Source organism: Dipodomys spectabilis, unplaced genomic scaffold, assembly GCF_019054845.1.
Source record: "Dipodomys spectabilis isolate Male_0828 unplaced genomic scaffold, ASM1905484v1 ptg000197l, whole genome shotgun sequence".
Taxonomy (NCBI): domain Eukaryota; kingdom Metazoa; phylum Chordata; class Mammalia; order Rodentia; family Heteromyidae; genus Dipodomys; species Dipodomys spectabilis.
In genome coordinates, this window is record NW_024870874.1 from 7,287,197 (window position 1) to 7,307,645 (window position 20,449).

The 20,449-nt window shown below is 35.9% G+C and overlaps 1 protein-coding gene and 1 non-coding gene across 9 annotated transcripts in view; one reads left to right on the top strand and one right to left on the bottom strand.

Moving 5' to 3' along the window:
• St7 (suppression of tumorigenicity 7) overlaps positions 1 to 20,449 on the top strand; it is a 204,132-nt gene that overhangs the window by 102,640 nt on the left and 81,043 nt on the right. For all 8 annotated transcript variants that reach the window (XM_042695938.1, XM_042695940.1, XM_042695937.1 and 5 more), the window contains exons 3-6: positions 2,992 to 3,151; positions 15,362 to 15,416; positions 16,455 to 16,570; positions 19,531 to 19,606. In XM_042695938.1, the coding sequence (XP_042551872.1) occupies positions 2,992 to 3,151; positions 15,362 to 15,416; positions 16,455 to 16,570; positions 19,531 to 19,606 (407 nt within the window). The remainder of the gene's footprint in view (positions 1 to 2,991; positions 3,152 to 15,361; positions 15,417 to 16,454; positions 16,571 to 19,530; positions 19,607 to 20,449) is intronic.
• On the bottom strand, positions 4,414 to 4,520 carry LOC122121891. Its single transcript, XR_006150045.1, has one exon. It is a non-coding gene; the product is annotated as a U6 spliceosomal RNA (small nuclear RNA).

The following is a 20,449-nucleotide window of genomic DNA, read 5'->3' on the forward strand; positions in this document are numbered from 1 at the left end:
ACCTTAGGCCAGCAGCAAACCTAGATCTCTGCCCCAAGCCCGGTGCTCCTTGATCATTCTTCTACATTTGTTCAGTAGTAATAAAGATGGTCATTGAGCATGAGTAACTGGCCAGTGGTCTGAACTCTGAGTATAGGTGTTATCTCTGTAGGGTGTAGGTACAAACTATTTCTTCAATCCTTACATTCCTAATTCCATTCTCACCTTCTTTATTCCCAGAAAATACAGTGTATCTGTCCTTAATACATTATCCATCCATTCCGTCTTCCAATCATGTGCCCATAGTGTCTTCTAATCATCTCTCCTTCTCTCTTTACTGGCATTAACCAAGTGCTTAATCTTACCTTATATCCAACATTAGTAATTAACCCAGAAAAACAAGAGAACTAGCTAAGGTAACTCAACCAGGTGTCTTATTTAAAAGGGTGTTTGCTTTTAAACTAGCTGGTAGATCATTGTTGGCTTCCTAAATGCCCAACCCAATTGTCACTTTTCAGTTACCTTCTTTGTTCTGTGTTATCATTGCTATGGAGTGTGAATAGGGAAAAACATTAGAAAAATTAAAAAATTGAAACTAAGGAACACATAAATGTATGTTTTAAGTTTTTTGATTATTTTGCAGATTAGACATTGTTTTATTCTTGTGGCAGGCCCACTAAGCTACTATGCATTCCAGAACAACTTTTAAATCAAATTTGTTTATGATAGCTTTGCTGTTTACCTTGTAAGTATGCATGGGGGAAATGAATTCAAAGTGACACCAGATGTGTATGCAATTTAGTGATATCATCTGCCCATTTGTATCTGTGTAGCGCTATTAAAAATAGGTATTTGCCCAAAGTGTTGATGTGTTCCAGGACAAGGGAAATATTGTTATACTAAGACCTTAAATTAGAAGACTTGGTTTGAAATTTCAGTAGGTTTCCAGTTCTTCCTTTCTTCTTTTCCTATTGTTCATTCAATACATATTGAAAAGATTCTCTATACTAATAACTCTTTACAAAGCAGTGACTAAAGTATTGATGTGACATGATAGGCTGAGAAGACCATGCTTTAACGCAACTACACTCCCCAAAACATCTGCATGAATTATCTGTTATTCATGCATTAAAATCGAGTGGAAGAGCTGTCTTCTGTTATAACACCAATGTCCAGTTAATTTGAGCCATTTGCTTTTCAGAATGAATTATCTAGCCCTATTTGATAGACTACTTCTGGATTTTTTTTTTTTACGACTAAATAAGCATAGAATGTCAAAAGATAGAGTGAAATGAAGACTACATCTATTCATGTTTGTTTATACAAAGCAAGGGCAAGCATTATGAAAAGACCTGGTATAATAGTGGTAGAGAGCTGTGGCTAAAGGCTAATCAACTGTTTACCTTGTGTGCCTTTGGTCAGCATCACTGCATCTTGATGTATAGTCCCTTAATCCTCATCTAAATGGACTCTGCACATAATCCTTTAAGGTCCCTTTTGGTTCTACTGTAGTAACTGGGAGATCTCAGTTCCTCAAGGGCGTATGTGGTAGATGGAGGACTGGAGAAGATGGGGGGAGGATCAGCTTACCAGGAACAATCTCTGAGAAGCATTATGGATCTATGGCTTGGATTTACAGTGACAGTGGCCAGATTGTTGTGACTCACTGCTGTTTGATAGAATGAGGAACTGGCAGGTGCCCCAACAACAGAACATGGAAAGCAGAGCAAAGACTTGTGGCAAAGAAGACTCATTTTCACTAGTGACTGAGAGCTACTACCACATCTGTGACCAGTACATTCTTTGGTGCCTTTCATTAATGGCAAAGCCATTAATCTCGGGACCGTGGTCAGAACTGTGTGGTGAGGGATATCTTTGTCATAGTTAATTAATAACCTGATGCGGTACTAGCTTGAACTGTTGGCTGGCCAAACAAGGGATGCCTCATAGCAGTACATGAGGTGTACCAACCTTGGAGGTATGTACATCATTGTACATGATGACTTTGCTATTGTCCTTGAGAAATAACTATGCATTTGGGCAGTCAAGTAGATATTTCACATAGGGTTACTATGAAAATTGTGAACTCTTGAAGATAAACAATAAACATCATTTCTACGTTATAGTTGAATGTAATAGTATTTATACATCATTGTGTTTATAAAGCACTCTTTTAGCCAGAAGACATTTTTAAGTCTCATCACTTTTGTGCCACACATTTATGAAATGTGTGTTGGGTATTTGAGACAGAATATTACTATGCTGACCTGGCTGGCCTTGAACACTTGGGCTGAAATGGTCTTTCTGCCTTAACCTCTGGAGTGCCTAGCGTTATGTGGTCATGCTCTGTGTCTGGCTGCTTTTTATCCTTTTATTCTGTTAAACAGGCATTTCTCTCTCTGGAAAGATCTTAATTTTAAAAGTTATTGTCTTATTTTCTTTGGGTTGGTCCTAGGGCTTGAACTGAGGGCCTGGGTGCTGTCCCTGAGTTTTTGTGCTCAAGGCTAGTATTCTACCAGCTTTTGGTGGTTACCTGGAGATAAGAGTTTCATGGACTTTCCTGCCTACGCTGGCTTTGAACTATGATCCTTAGATCTCAGCCTCTTGAGTAGGTAGGATTGCAGGCATGAGCCGCCTGCATCCGGCTTTTTAATTTTTCTAATGCAGATATGATTTTACAAAAATATAAAATGCCAAGAATCAAAATATTTCATAAGCTATTCTTTAAAAATTAGCTTATGCATTTATGGCGTTGTCTTTCAGCTAAGGTGATGTAGAGTTTTGAATATTATATTAATTCAGTTTCCTTCAGAATATTCTTTTATACATGATTGTATACTGTTTTTGAACACCAGTCTTTAACAGAGAAAACCATTTTGAGAACTTTAAATGTTGTACTGTTAAACATCTTTGGAAGGTCAGTAGAGTTACCAAATATATTTTATGGACAAATATATGTATGCAAATTATAAGTGGTAAGGTCTGTAATTGTGATTTTTTTTTCTGTTCTAGATATTTGAATGGTGGTATTTTCGCAAGTATGGAACATCTTTCATTGAACAAGTCTCAGTAAGCCACTTGCGCCCCCTTCTGGGAGGGGTTGACAATAACTCTTCCAACAATTCTAACTCCAGTAATGGGGACTCCGATTCCAATAGGCAAAGTGTCTCAGGTATGAAAAGTCTCCCACAAAATCATTATGAACATCAAACATCAAAATATTCTTAAAAGATTAATTTTCAGAGGAAAACATAAACTTCATTTTCTGAGACAATTTAAATAGTTTCTAAGCATCCTGGGCAAAGGAAGTGTTTATGCTATTCATTTTTACATTTTTCCCCCCATTTGATTTAGCTAATGACCATTTATTTACTTCATCTTCCCAATCTGAGGCCAACATTATTGTCGGTAGTTTGATCAGAACTCAGTGAATGGAAAAATTTTTTACATGATAATTACAGGTGGTTGTGTGTAACTAGATCTATTACATCAGATTTTTTGCTTAAAGCTTCCTTGCTTTCTATTCCATTGACAGTAAAGCCCACAGTCCAGATTCCTCAATACAGCCTAAACTGCTTGTTACTTGTTTCCACAACTTCAGGCTTCTGCCACAAACTAGTCTGTCTCCCCTACTCCCAACCTCTCTCTCTCTGTGGAGCGGGTGGGGTGGGGGATACTACCCGAGGCCCTGTGGTTTCTAGGCAAGAGCTCTACCACTTAAGTAACACCCTCAGCCCTAGTCCCTCCAGTCCCTTTCTTTTTTTAATTTTTATTTACTTTTTATTGTGAAAATACTGTACAGAGGGGTTACAATTACATGGGCAAGGTAATGAGTACATTTCTTATCAAGCATTGTAGCCTCCTCCCCCCTTTCTTTAGAGTCGGTTTTCTAGCTTCATGAAGTTACTTTTCATTTCTTGTACTGGCCATGTTTCTTATGTTCCTCAGCCTAGAAATCTGTTTCATTTGTTCTTTGTTTGCGCATCCATGTTACTCTCAATCAGTCTTCACCTCCTGATAGGTTGTGATCTTTAATATTTTCAACAAAAACATTGTTGATCTTTAACTTTCAATTACTTACTGTGAATATTATGATTAAAGAAAAGTCAGAGTTCTTGTCCCCATGGAAACCTGAGTCTACTGAAGGAAACCAAGTGGTAAATGCTAATTGTTAAGGAAAACATACAATACAGTGGAACGCAAAGGAGAAGCTCCTGACAAACTGAGAGAAGGGGTTTGCTTCCTTCAAAGAGCGGGCAGAGGAAGAAGTCAAATAGCTGAATTTTATCTTTTTCTTTCTTTCTATATTAACTCTCCTAACTTTCTAGGTTATAAGTATCAAAGAACATTTTATGTGCATTTGATTCTTTTTTTTATTGTGAAAATACTGTACAAAGGGGTTACAATTACATGGACAAGGTAATGAGTACATTTAAAAATATGGAACATTTCACGAATTTGTGTGTCATCCTTGTGCAGGGGCCATGCTAATCTTTTCTGTATTGTTCCAATTTTAGTATATGTGCTACCGAAGCAAACACATGCACACATGCATTTGATTCTTAGTACTCATTTAATGAGTTAATAGGTCTTTTGTCAGTCAGATGTGAGTAGTACTGGACAGCCCCGGTACACATCTTATTCTGAATAGTGCACAAATGAGAATGGCACTTTCTGGGCAAGAAAATTGTTTAGGACTTAGTAAACTCACCTAGTTTGTGAAATAGAAAAAGTCCTAACCATCAAACCATTACTTTAACCAGCTATTCTAATAAATGTGTTATTATTATTATTATTATTATCATCATCATCATCATCAATATCATCTTTCAATAGTTGTACCAAGGGTTTCAATTCAACGTGTTAGTTTATGAGTACAATGATCTTGATCTAAATATGGCTTGTTATTCCAGTGGGGAATCTTAATCATTTAGTCATAATCATATAAGCATGAGTAGGTACTTTTCATCACTTTGTATTTGCTTTGAAGACCTCACAGATTAATGGGCTTACTATCTGACTCAAGTTACTGTGTCTTTGAATGATGTAGAACATTTTAGTAAATTAAAAGATTGGAAACAGAAAGCATGCTCATTTTGCCCATATAATTGTAACCCTTCTTACGGTATTTTCACAATAAAAAAAAGCATGCTCGTTTAAGGGCATTTATTATCATGAATATTCATGTTTTCATCAAAGTCTGTTCCCTACTCAGTTCAGTCTCTTGACATTCCTTAATGAAATGTAGTCTATATTCTTATTACTATCATTTTGTTGTATGCTTTTTACTCTAGACCTCTGCTTTTTCACTCATGCCTGGAGCTCTACTGCTTGAGTCATGCTTCTAGTTCTTACTTTTCGCCTGTTAAATGGAGATATGAGTCTGCCTGGACTTGCTCCAATCTGTGATTCTCTGATTTCAGCCACCTGAGTAGTTAATATAATAGTTGTAAGCACTGGCAACTGGGCCATTTTGCTTTTTTCTTAGGGAATGCCCAGATTAAATCTTGTTTGTTATGTGAATTACAGTGCTATTCTTCCTAAAAGAGAACCTAAGCCCCTTTACTACATGTTTTCAACCCAGAAATCATCTACAATCATAGCTTAATTGGAAAACTAAGACAAGGAAATCACTTGAGCCCATGAGTTCAAGGCCAGCCTCATCAAACCAAAAGATAAACATATATTCAACAATCATGGAAATGATCAGTTTGGGTTTTTTTTTTTTTGGCAGTACTGGGATTCAAACTCAGGGCTTTATACTTGCTAGGCTAGTGCTCTAATGCTTAAGTCATGCCTCCAGCCCTCTTGATTTTATTTGTATCAAGATTTTATTTGGCTGAGACTGAATTTTGGAATATTAATAATAATAATGACAGATGCTGGAGGGGATGTGGCCAGAAGGGAACCTTACTGCATTGTTGGTGGGAGTGTAAACTTGTTCAACCACTTTGGAAAGCAGTATGGAGGTTCCTCAAAAGACTCCACATAGAGCTTCACTATGACCCAGCAATCCCACTTCTGGGCATTTACCCAAATGACCACAAACAAGACCATACTAAAGCTACCAGCACAACTGTGTTTATTGCAGCATTATTTACCATAGCTAAGACATGGAACCAACACAGATGCCGCTCAGTAGATGAATGGATCAAGAAAATGTGGTATATATACCCAATGGAATTCTATGCCTCCATCAGAAAGAATGACATTGCCCCATTTGTTAGGAAATGGAAAGACTTGGAAAAAAAATCATATTAAGTGAAGTTACCCAGTCCCAAAGAAATACAAGTCCCATGTTTCCTTTATTTGCATTAGTTGGTACACATATAGGATAATCTTATAGATGAGCTGAAAAGCTAAAAAACTATGTACATATGACCATATAAGATGATACTTAGTGAAATGAACCCCAAGATATGGACACAAGAGGTCTCTCTTTATTCCTACTGTTTTAAATGTACCATGTGATTTTATTTTATTTTTGTTGTTATTGTTTCCTTTGTATGCTCTTTCCCCTAAAGCATATCCCCTGTTGTTACTGTACTTGATTTTTGATACCCTGCCTCTTGTATATACATATGTCTAATCTGGGGAGGGGAAGGGGAATAACAAAATGCTGGAACAAGGACACATGATGACCCATTGCAACAATACCCACAGGACAGTATATTGGAAAGGAACTTTATAACTTTGGCGGGGGGTAGGGTCGAGTGGGGGTAGGAGTATAGGAGGTTGGGGAGGGAAGAGGGGCAGTGGGACATCAAGGAAAGGGGTAACAATGATTGACGAGTAATGTACTGATTGCCTTACTCATGTAATTGTAACTAGATGTTAGTTTATGGTTTGAGTTAACACTTGTGAACATTCTACTATTTTGTTTTATTTGGAAGCTAACCTTCAACTTCTCTTCCCCAATATGTAATTTGGGACAAACTGATGATATATTTTGTCATGTCACCATAGTTCTCACTTTTATAGGTTAATTCACTATGGTTTATGAGCTGATTATGCACAGGGGTTTGAAATGTGATCAACTTCTCCTAAGGGAAGGGATTCTCAGACATCTCCTGAAATCTTGAATTTGGGTTTGTGGAAGCAGCTGTTTGGTAAGGTGGTTGCCTTGATCTCAAATGCAATGCCATAAAAACAAAGATTTGCAGCATTCACTTGCTTCTATTATGTATTCTTATTTAATTTTCATAACTTGCATATTTCACATTCTAAATTCTAGAAATCCTAATTCTTAAATAATCCTTACTACAATTCTAAATGAAAGTTCATTATATCACCAGAGGCATTTGATGCCTCAATAAAGATAATAAAGAAAAGTGATGAAGCTGAAACTCAAAAAAATGTTTAAAAAATTTCAAAGATCTTAAGTTCTCTTCACAACAAATGTTTTCTCTGTAGAAACTCACACAGTTCTACTCCAGCTTCTGGAATGCTGGGATTACAAATGGGCACAACCATACATGCCCCAAGATCTAATTTTTTGTTTTTGTTTTGTTTTTTGGGGGTCTGGTCATGGGGCCTGAACTCTGGGCCTGGGCACTGTCCCTCAGCTCTTCGGCTCAAGGCTAGCACTCTACCACTTGAACCACAGTGCCACTTCCGGCCTTTTTCTTTTTGCTTATGTGGTGCTGAGGAATCGAACCCAGGGCCTCATGCATGCAAGGCAAGCGCTCTACCACTGAGCCACCTTCCCAGCCCCTCCAAGATCTAATTTTTATGGATTAATGAAAACTGTTAAGTAACCTAACTAGATTCTTTCCCAGCTTTATAGAGCCAAAATGTAAATACTAAACAATTACAATAATGTTATCAAAATCCTGTTCTATATGTAAGTGGGCTAAAGACTTAGAGAAACTTTCTCTGAAGAATGGCCAATAGACATGCTCAACCTCTCTAGCCATAAAAGAAATGTGAATCAATACAACATTGATATTCCACCTCACTCCAATTAGAATGGCTATAATCAAGAACTCTAATAACAACAGATGCTGGGGGGGATGTGGCCAGAAGGGAATCCCACTACATTGTTGTTGGGAGTGTAAACTTATTCAACCACTTTGGAAAGCAGTATGGAGGCTCCTCAAAAGACTCCACATAGAGCTCCCCTGTGACCCAGTAATCCTACTTTTGAGCATTTACCCAAACAATCACAAACAAGGCCATACCAAAGCTACCAGCACAACTATGTTTATCGCAGCATTAGTTACCATAGCTAAGATATGGAACCAACCCAGATGCCCCTCAGTAGATGAATGGATCAAGAAAATGTGGCATACACACACACACACACACACACACACACACACACACACACAATGGAATTCTATGCCTCCATCAGAAAGAATGACATTACCCATTTGTTAGGAAATGGAAAGACTTGGAAAAAATTATATTAAATGAAGTAAGCCAGGCCCAAAGAAACATAGGTCCCATGGTTTCCCTTATTTGCAATAACTAGTACATATGTAGGACAAGCAGAAAAGGCCAAAAGTCATGTACATATGACCAGATAAGATGATGTTAAGCAAAATGAACCCCAAGATAGGGACATAAATATCTTTGTTCTTTCTTACTATTGTTTCTAATGGATTTATAATGTACCATGTGAATTTTTTGTTGCTTTGTATGTTCCTTCCCAATGGTATAACCCCTGTTTTCACTGTATTTGATGTTGGTGCCCTGCATCTTGTATATATACTTCTCCAATTTGGGGAGGGGAAAGGAAAAAACAAAATGCTTAAATAGGGATACAGGTTGACCCATTGTAACAATGAGATGTACAAAACACTATGTTGAAATGAACTTTATTACTTCGGTGGCGGGGAGGGGTGCGAAAAGTAGGGGGGGTAGTTGTGTAGGTGGGAGGGAAGGGATGGTAGGGGGAAAACAAAGGAGGAGGCAACAATGCTCAATAGCAAGTGTACTCATTACCTTGTTCATGTATCTGTAACTCCTATGTACAACATTTTTACAATAAAAATATACAAAAAAACCCTGTTCTATAATGAATGGCATTATTTGTTGGGACATTAACTTATTTACTTTTAGAAACTGCTCAGAGGCCAGGCTCTGAGGTCACACAAATGTGTTTTTCTTCTTGACTTTTATCACTTTTGCAGTGAGTGCTATTTAGCTTTACTCCTAAGCCTTAATATCTTACTCTGCGAACATGGGAACAACAGTAATATCAACTTCACAAATTAAACATGGAAATTAAACAAGGCTCTGTATAAGCACTGAGTCAGAGGACAATCGCTTGGCAGGGTCTTCCAGATGACCTGGCTTCTCTATGAATACGATTAGGAAGCATTCCATTCCACAACACTTGAGATATGGCTGCACGATCAGCCAGGCTTACTCTGAAGCTTAGAGCATAAGATGTGACTCTTTCACGTTCTTTTTTTTTTTTTGGTCATGGGGCTTGAACTCTGGGCCTGAGCTCTGTCCCTCAGCTCTTCAGTTCAGGTCTAGCGCTCTACCACTTGAGGCACAGCACTACTTCTAGTTTTCTGAGTGGTTTATTGGAGATAAGAGTCTCATACACTTTTCTTGCCCAGGCTGGTTTTAAACTATGATCCTCAGATCTCAGCCTCCTGAGTAGTTAGGATTACAGGTGTGAGCCACCCGTGCCAGGTTTCACCTTTATATCTTTGGGGGTTTGCTTTTGGAATATTTCCCTCTACAGAGTTGCAAATGACAGGTGTAAAAGTTGCTCCATAATAATCTAGTCTGCACTGGCCACAATCTAGTACAGGTGCTGAAAGTAATTAAACTTAGTAAATGCTTATTACATTTTTCACAAACTTTTTTTAGCTAAAATGAATTTTTTATTATAGATTACATCTTATTTACTAGTGAACATTGATTTAATAAGCTTATTTTATAATTACCACATTATTTGGCCAGTTGATCGACTTTGGTCAGAAATGACCAGTGAGATACATAGGGCAGATGCAATGAGAGATTTAGCCATGGTGGTGGCAACATTCTTGAAGTAAGTAGCGCACTATCTTAAAGCAAGTCAGTCCAATTGATCTGAAGACTCATATTTGCTTATACCATTGTAATTACAGATTTTTGGTGAATACTATTGAATACCAGCTACATATTACTTTGTGTCTTTACTGCCAATTGTTTTTGTTACAAAATAGGCATTTTAATGATACCGTCAAAAACTATTTTAAAAATGGGTACTCTGATTACTTAAAATTGATGCATATAATGTAGAGAACTGGGTGTTTGTTTCTGAGATAGCAAAACTAATTAAGTATAGGAAAAATCTTACATCAGACATTTATTTGCTTAGGGTAAATCTGAGTGTTATAATATATACTATGAAACTTTACTACGGCTTTTGCATTTGTACTTTGGAATTAAACTGTTTACAGGCACTGTTAAAAAGTACCTAACTTTGCCAGGAATGGTGTCGCAATCCTGTAATTCTAGCTACTTGGGAAGTAGAGATTCTGGGAATTGAAGTATGAGGGCAGCCCAGGCAAAAAGAAGTTTGCAAGATGCCATCTAAACCAATGTCCGGACAGGTAGTGCATGTCTTTTATCCCAGATACTTGGGACACACAAGGCTTGGGTACAGTGGCATGTAACTGTCACCCCCAGCAGCACAGGGAAACACATGTAGGAGAACCAAGACCCAGGCTAACATAAGTGAGACTGTATCTTTAAAAGTGTCTAGAAGTGTTGCTCAGGTGATAGAGTACGTACTTGGCTAGCAAGCAAATCTGAATCCAGTCTTTACTACTGGAAAAAAGGCTAACTTTTCCTTAGAGGAGTTAAAAGTTGTTCTTTTAGTAGAAATGTAATTGCCAAAGTTAAAGGATTTTCCAAAGTGGTAGAGCAACCAGTTTGTTGCATGTAGTAGGTAAAAGTTAGGGAGTGTGAACAGTAGTCCTTAATTTCATTTATTATGGACCTGGGGGAAGCCATCTAGCTTTCCTATATTATCCTTTCACTCCTATAAGAAGGTCTAGAATATATGTCTCTCATTGTTTATATAGGGGATGTTAATGATGTGAGCTTTAAGCTCTTTTGTAGAAACGGTCAATTAAAATCAAGGTCCTTAGCTATGATAAAAGTTACTGCTACTCTTACTTATAATATTATTTTCAGAGTTAGGATATGGAGGAAAATTCTAAATTTTTAATATAGTAAATGTTAAGTTAGCCTGCCTTCTTTAGTCTCAAAAACAAAACATTTTAGTTCAGAAAGTTATATGTAGAATTTTTTTTTTGTATGATTAAAAGTCCTGTGACTTTGGAACCCTTGAATCTTTTAGGAGTGAGTTGCTTTTTTTTCCTTGAGGGCTGTGACATAAGGCAAGACTCTTTCTTTCTTTCTTTCTTTTTTTCTATCTCCCTTCCTTCCTTCCTTGTTTGCTTTCTCTCTTTCTCTCTCTGTGTGTGAGAGAAAATACTGGTACTGAGACTTGGACTCAGGGTCTCACACTGTAGCCTGTTTTTTTTTCTCCTTCCCTGCTTGCATTCTACCACTTGAATAGCATACTCTAGGTCTAGTACAAGCTTCTGAACTCAAGCCATGGTGCTAGCCATGACTCTAATCCTTTTGCTTTATTTATTTTCTGAAAAATAAGTTTATTTCAGGCCCATGCAGACCTAGATTCTTCTATTTATGCTTTTGCATGGCTGGATGATGGGGTCTTGTGAATTGTTGTTCAGTCTGTCTTTGAATTGAATCATCTCAATCTCCATTTCCTAAGTAGCTGCAACTATATATGTGAGCCACTATGCCACACTATTTATTCCTGTAGAGCTTCAGGCTATAGCTCAATACCCTTCTTACTTTTCTGCTATTGATGTGTGAGTTTTTCTGAATTATAAGTTGTTTTTGCGTTTGCAAGTCAGAGCCTGGTGCAACAATTAATGCATAAAGGCCATTTTAAGTGCTTAAGCCACACAGAATATGAGGATGCACAGGTAGGAAATAAGGGTGATATTGATGGAAAGTTTTAACAGAATTAGTGAGAGGCAAGTCTGCAGACTGCACTGGAGCTTGCTTTCTAAGTCTATGATGGCAATGAGCATTTTTACATTTGTCTCTCACCCAGTAATTTGTAAATATCCCATTATGACAGTCTCTAGAGCAGAGATTTTGGAAAATAGCAATTGCTCCAATGGTGGCTCTCTTATTTCTCTGACATTGAACTCTTGCATTCATTCTGAGGACAGAACCTTACCTTCAGCAGTTCTGGAATGGACTATACCATGGATTGATGCAAATGGAACCATAGACATATGTTCATTACAGTAGGGAGATCATTATAATTAGACTATGAATGATATTAGCCAAGCTCTTGATGGAATTCCAGACTACTTTTAGTGCTTCTAAGGGCACTAGAAAATAGAAAATGGAAATTTCCTTTGGGATGTAAAATTTAAAACCTGATTTGAAATAAGGGATTTATTCCTCAGAGGTACATGTATGACTTTATGGAAAATTCTTATTCTATGGGCAACTGAATTGAATTCTTAAATATTTACACTCTGATATATTTGATATGTATACCCTGTGTCATATCACTGGGCTTTATCAGGAAACCTGACCTTTATGGGGTATGTCCCTATAAACTCCCGGCAAAAAGAGTTTTGTAGTAAAGATAAGATTATAGAACAGAGCAGTAAAGAAGAAACTGACATAAAGTAATCTGATTTAAGGACAAACTTATTTTATTCACATATGATATCTAGACTGCTTATTCCTAAAAGAAAAGTGATCTGCCTTTCACCTTCAACTCAAAAGATCCATCTTAACGAAGGTATTTTTTTTTTACTGTTTTTCTTACCTAAAACCTCTATTACTGTTACTTATGTCTTTTTTTGTATGTTTTTATTGTAAAAATGCTGTACAGAGGGGTTCTAGTTACATGAGCAAAGTAATGAGTACATTTCCTATTGAGCATTCTGTACTCACTTTTTTTTCTCTTTTTCCTTTTTTTTTTTTTTGTTGCTATAACATTCATCTTCATTTTTAAGTGTTAGGGGTAGTTTAAAAAGTGAATATAGGGGATGGGAAGGTAGCTCAGTGATAGAGTGCTTTCCTTGCATGCATGAAGCCCTGGATTTGATTCCTCAGCAGAAAAAGCCAGAAGTGGTGCTATGGCTCAAGTGTTGGAGCACTAGCCTTGAGCTGAAGAACTGAGGGACAGCGCTCAGGCCCAAAGTTCAGGTCTCAGGACCAACAACAACAACAAAAAAAGTGAATTCAAAGCACATATAACATATAATGTTAATTAGGTCTTTGTTTAAAACTTAGTTCTCTAATAGAAATAAGAGCAATATTTCATAATGTTTGCTGCACCCCCTGCTGGTAATATTACAGCATTTAACAAAGAAAGAGCTCTTTTAGGTTCTGCTTAGTGAATACAGTAAGTTTATACAGTTTCTTTTTGTATTTATTTTTGTTTAGAAGTACATTAAAAGTTAAATGATGTGTAATAATGTTAAAAGTTTAATTGGAGGCAATTTTCTTTGTAATTTGTAAATTGTTGTTTAAGTAGTGCTTATTCTCCCAGATAGTGCAACAATGTATTGGTTGGTGTTAAAATAGTTGCCATGATCTTTCTATTATTATTCCAGATGAAATTCAGTAGAGGCGTCACTCTAAGACTGCCTGTTTTATTGTAAATTGTTCCATTATGAGCATCCTTATACATAAATCATGTGCATGTTTATTGTATGCTAATTACAAAGCTTGCAATATGTATGACATTTTAAGAAAAACCTTGCAGATCTTAAAAGAATTTATCTCAGTTGACAGTGATTAAGTTCCAAGAGTTGTAGTACTAGAAGGGGGGAGATTATAATTGGCTGGCTAGTATTTCAAGCCAAGGCAATATGGTGACATGGTGTTTCTGACCCTTCTAAGGAGCTATATATTTGGAGAAAAGTAGTTATTGAAGGGAAATGTATACTGTTTTAGTTGGTGCCACATGGAATCGAAGTTTCTCAAGAACAAAGTTTAGCTATGCTACACTGAGTGAAAAGCACTTATTAAATGCAAGTTAGTCTAATTCATCAAAACACGTAGCAACATTATTTGAAAGCATTGGGTAAATTTAAAATGAGACACTGCCCTAATTTAAAGGTAAATTAATCTTCTTTAAGCGAAAATGCTTGTTCCTTTTATACATATGCCCCTCATTCACTGTCTTAATAAATATTTACTGAGACTATTCCATATCCCCATATTCTTTTATGGTGTCCTTTATCATTATTATATCAATTACTGTATTGTAATTGATGATTTATTCATGGCCTTTGGTTGGATGCATAAATGAGTGACTGAATGAGTGGCTGGATGGGCAGGAGAATATATCTTGGACGTATAGGACTAAGGGTAGGATCTTAATTAAAATCATCAGCCTTTAATGTGCTTTGGATTCTGCATAATTTTGTGTGTATATGTTGTTGGGTGTGACCTTTGACTGATTACATACACTTCTATAAACACAGACATTTTGACTATGGTTAACTGAGTTCATATTGTAATAAAGCCATATTAATTCATAGCAATCTAATATTATGACTAAGTAGAAAGTTTTTATCATAAGGGGTTTACAAAGAATTGTAGCTTACTAGTAATACTGACTATATGACACAGTCTTAAAGCTACTAATTCACATTTCCAAGTTTAAGTACTTTGGTTCCAAGTTAAGTACTTTGGCCCATATATAACCAAGAGCTATAATTGACTAGAAGCTAACCTTATGATGTTGTGTGATTAGTATCTGTGTGTACATGTGTAAATGATATTACAATGCTTTAAAACAAGCTATCATGGAAAATTTATTTTCATACACTACAAGAGGTAATTTTTATGATTAATTTCTTATCATTTTTGGAAGGCAAAAGTAATGATTTTTCACAAAATCAGAATTAATATAATTCTTAAGAATCGAGGCTCTGTGATTATACTATGGAGCTTAAGTTTGTCATGGATGATATTATTGGAAGATATATTTTACTGTAACAGAAAAATCTACTTGTATATTTTGCCTATAATTTTAGAAGTAAATTTGTAGAGTTTGCTCACAACTCTTGAAATAATTATGGAAATGATTTTGCCTTGTACCTTTGTTAAATGGGGAAACTTGACTTAGAAAAATTAACTGAATCTTTTGAAAAATCCTACTGCCTGAACCACATTTCTCTATCATAATCTAAAAGGGATCCCAATAGAAAAACCATTCAGAATTTTTCCCTACTGCTTCCATGTAAGCAATAGAGAATAAAATTATCTTATCAACTGGCCAGGAAGGGTGTTTTATGGAATTAATTAGCTCGTGATATCACTGAACTTATGTGTAACATTTTTATTTTTCTCTTTGTTTCAGAATGCAAAGTATGGCGAAATCCACTAAATTTATTTAGGGGTGCTGAATATAATCGGTAAGCATTTTGACAGATTGGGAAATAAATGAGTCTGGTTCAGAGAGCAAACATGGCAGCAAATGCTTTTGCCAGTTCATTTTAAGGTCATGTAACAAGTCTGCTGATTGCTTACATTTTTTTACATTTTCCTCAGCTATTTTATTTTCTTTTAATATTTTTGCATTGGACTTGGGATAATGTACAAAAGTATATAGTTCCAGACATTGATCAAAATGTATTGTACTCATAAACTGATATGTTGTTTTACATCTAATTCAGCCATTTAGAATGGGTCTTTACTAGTTATTTGAAGAGTTGAATAAAATAATTGATATGCAAACTTGAGGATGACATTTTTAACTTTTAAAGTAATATAATATGGTAGTTTCAGAGAGTTTTCCATCCAGAAACTTAGAAGTGCCAACTAAACTGAGCATCTTGAAGACAGCACTAATCACAGGCACATCTCTGCTTGATTCCCAGAGTGTATCTTAAGGGGCAGTAGCGAACCTTAATTTTTCTGACTTTCTGTATCTCTGGATTTAATTTTGCTCTTTTCTGAGTTTTTTTGTTCTGACTTGAACCTGGCCTCCTAGCTATTTTCTATTGGGATCCCTTTTAGATTATGATAGAGATTTATTTTCTTTTTGATGACAATAAAGAATCTGATATGGTGGTAAAAAATGTGTAGTTCTTAGAATTTATCTTAGAAGTTCACCTGCAGCATGGTCATAAAAATGCTTAAGAAAGTTATGATAGAATACAATTTATTGAAGTAGGCAAAGTAGAATTTTCATAGTTTTGGGAAAATGTCTTTTATATTGCTAAATAGGGAAAATTTTCATTAGCAAGCACTCATAGAAATTTTAAGGCAAAAACATAAGGGCAAATGTTTCTTTCCTGCCATGTAATTTCTAAAAAGAGTAAAGGATGGTTTTCAAAAAGTACTTTTTTTGTATTCATTAGCAAAGATACTGAATTTACATTTCATCTTCTCTGCAGCTTACTACTCGGTAGGTCTTTCTTTCTTATTTCTGTTTTATTTCCTCTTTTCAGGTATACATGGGTGACAGGACGAGAGCCTTTGACTTACTATGACATGAATCTCTCTGCCCAGGATCACCAAACATTCTTTACTTGTGACTCAGACCATCTACGTCCTGCAGATGCAAGTATGGAAAACCCTTCAGCTAGTTGCTGGGTGGGGGAGTTTTTCAGTTTATGAAGTATCAGGTTTTCTGCTTTCAGTATATTTATTCTGTAAAGCCCAAATGAATAAAATATTGAATTTCTGATTAACTAGTAGAACCTAGAATTCCGATTATTAACTCAAGCTTATCCCCAGGGGAGATATCAATATAAAAACAAAAGTTCCTTAGTATTTTGAACATGATTTTAAAAATATGTTAGAGTGATATACAGTGAGTACATATAAATCTTATATGAATCCAACTAAACTAACTGCTGAGATGGATGAAGGGTCCTATCTACTTTGATGATATTCTGATTAGAAGTTGGGATTCCCTAAACCCAAAGATTTAACAAGTATATTTTTATTTTATTCATTCATTTTTATTACTAAGTAGTTATACCAAGAGGTAACCATTCCTTAAGTTAGGTTATAAGTATAGTGATTCTTTATCAGTCAGCCCTCTCATCAAAATCCCCCATTCCTGCCAAGCATATTTTTAGTAACTTAGAGCCACATTTATATGTTTATAGGTATTGAAAGGGGACATGGCCTTGCTCCTGGAGTCCATAATGTGTTTTCCATCCTGGAGAGGACTTTTTTTTAAGCCTACATTTTATATTACTTAAATTCCAAATATTCCCAGTATTTTATTTTGTGTTATTAAACTTAGAACACATCTTTTTCTAAAAAGTTTTTTTCACTTAACAGTTTATCAAAATGACTGTAAGGGAGCTGAAATGTGTTGAATGAGGGAGCTAGTGGGAGGAAAGCAAATGAGTAGAAAAGGGAACCATGGATGCGTACAGTCATAGCACTTACTGTACTGTATGAGAAAGGAAGTGCAAAAGTTGATATGACTGGTAAAGGAAAGGATAGGTGGGAAGCTGAGAGAATGGTAAAGGGGATGGCTCTGAAACTTGTTCAACCACTTTGGAAAGCAGTATGGAGGCTCCTCAAAAGACTCTACCTATAGCTCCCTTATGACCCAGCAATCCCACTTTTGGGCATTTACCCAAAAGATCACATACAAGGCCATACTAAGACTACCAGCACAACTATGTCTATCACAGCATTATTCACCATAGCTAAGATATGGAACCAACCCAGATTACCCCTCAGTAGATGAATGGATCAAGAAAATGGAATTCTGTATCTCCATCAGAAAGAATGCCATTGCTCCATTTGTTAGGAAATAGAAAGACTTGGAAAAAATTATATTAAGTGAAGTAAGCCAGGCCCAAAGAAACATAGGTCCCATTGTTTCCCTTATTTGCAATAACTAGTACATGTGTGGGATAGGCAGAAATGGCCAAACGCTATGTACATATGACCAGATAAGATGATGGTAAGCAAATGAACCCCAAGATAGGTACACAAATACCTTTTTTCTTTCTTTCTATTGTTTCTAATGTATTTATAATGTACCATGTGAATTTTTTGTTGCTTTGTATGTTCCTCCCCAATGGTATAACCCGTGTTTTCACTGTATTTGATGTTGGTGCCCTGCATCTTGTATGTACACTTCTGTAATTTGGGGAGGGGAAGGTAAAAAAACAAAATGCTTAAATAGGGATACAGGTTGACCCATTGTAACAATGAGATGTACAAACACTATGTTGAAAACTAACTTTACAACTTTGGCAGGGTAGGGGTAGTTGTGTATGTGTGAGGGAGGAGATGGTAGAGGGAAAACAAAGGAGGAGGCAACAATACTCAATAGCAAATGTACTCATTACCTTGCTCATGTAACTGTAACCCTTCTGTATAACATTTTTACAATAAAAAATGTACAAAAAGATGCACTGTACATATAAACAACCATCTCAAGATAATAGATAAATCACTTAAAAGTAAATTAAAAAAATAAAAGGGAGTTTCTATGTGCTTTTATTTTTTATTTTTGGGTCCGGTCGTGGGGCCTGAACTCTGGGCCTGGGTGCTATCAGCTCTTCAGCTCAAGGCTACCACTCTACCACTTGAGCCACAGTGCCACTTCCGGCTTTTTTTTTTTCTTTTTGCTTATGTGGTGCTGGGGCATCGAACCCAGGGCCTCATGTATGCAAGGCAAGTGCTCGACCACTGAGCCACCTTCCCATCCCCTCTAAGTGCTTTTAAACTGATCTATAAAATATAAATTTTAAAATAAAAGAAGGGCATTACTTTGTTTCCCCAAGAAATTAAGTTTTGATAAATCTTATAAAGCATGGGATTTCTCATAAATAAATTCATGAACTGCTCTGATATATAAAGCTAGGTTTGAGAAAAAGTGTGCCTGTTAGGTAAATCTTAAAGCTTTGTTTACTGAACCAAGTAATAATTCTTCAAAGTTTCAAAATATTTTAATATTCACAGGCTGTAGCAAATACTTGAGGGAAATTACAGTTAGAGATTCTATGTCTAAATACACTGAGGAAATTAGAAGCAATATCAGTTCAAAATATGTAAAAATAATGTATATTCTCTAACAACAGAGGATAGTAAGGCCTAAAAGAAATAAAATATGTTGAAATTTTTTATTTCTTTAAAAGATTTAGTCTAATTTTATGTGTGCACAAAATGTTTCATGCCAGCAGCTGAACAACAGTAAAATCAAAAATTAGAAATGTTTGTGTGGATCTGGTCTTGGTGGCATATGCTTGAAATCCCAGCTGCTTGGGAAGCAGAGGGAGGAAGATTATAGTTGCTAGCCTGGCAAAGTTGGGTTGAGACCCTGTCTGAAAAATACAGTAAAAGCAAAATGATATGGGGCATTGAATTTTGTCATAGAGCACTTGAATTTCATCTCTAGCATTAAAAAAATGATTTTATAGATCAGAATAATCTTGTTGGTAATGAAATCTTCACTTTATAATTCAAGCTGAAAGCTATTAATTTATTGTCAGATATCCATTCTTCATAATCATATGTACTAATTGACTTGCGTTTTTTTTTCTAAAATAGTAATGCAGAAAGCCTGGAGAGAGAGAAATCCCCAAGCTAGAATTTCTGCTGCTCATGAAGCCTTGGAGATAAATGAGTAAGTAGGGAAAATCTTGCTGTTAAAACGAAATCTCAACTTTTGAATATATTCAACTACCATTGATGGCACACTTAAATTAAGCCATATATTTGAACTAAAGAATTATAAGATAGGTTTTAATTTATGAGATTTTCTTTGTTGAAGAATAGCCACATGGAAGGAGTTTTATTAGTCATTTTAGATAGCAGTTCAGAGGCTTTGCTATGACTCAAGTCCTTCAATGTTATCCCTAGGATACTATGAAGAAATAAAATGCAATTCTATGCATATTTAAAATTATTTGACTGGGAAGTTTTTCCATATATACTGTGCTCATCATATTTTCGAATTAGAATTTCTTCTAATTGAGAAACATAAAGACGTATGTTGGAAAAAATAGATAAAAGGAAATATTGCCCTTAGAGTTGTTAAACATTCTATGGGTTTCCAAAGAAGGCTGGGAAATCTCTTCTGGAGATCTCAGAAAATGGGAAAGATTCTTAAAGTTGGAGTCATAAAAACTTAGGATTGGCAGAGACCTTAAAGGTCATTTAGCTCAACCACCCATCTGGTGCTTGAATCACCTCAACAGCATCCATGCCAAGTGGTCATTGTTAAACTATTTTATGATTTTTCTGAAGAAGGTTACAGAATCTTCTCCAGACTCTTAGGAAAAAAAGGGAAGAGATTCATTGAGAGTTAGAAATCTTGCCACTATAACCAGTTGATCTATATGGTTTCTGATTCTGTCACACACAACATAATTTACTTCACTTTCTCATCATCTACAAATTGGATATGCCTGTCTTCTGTGTGTCATCTATGTTTTCAAGAAAGTTTCAGGGCCAGGAATAGAACCCT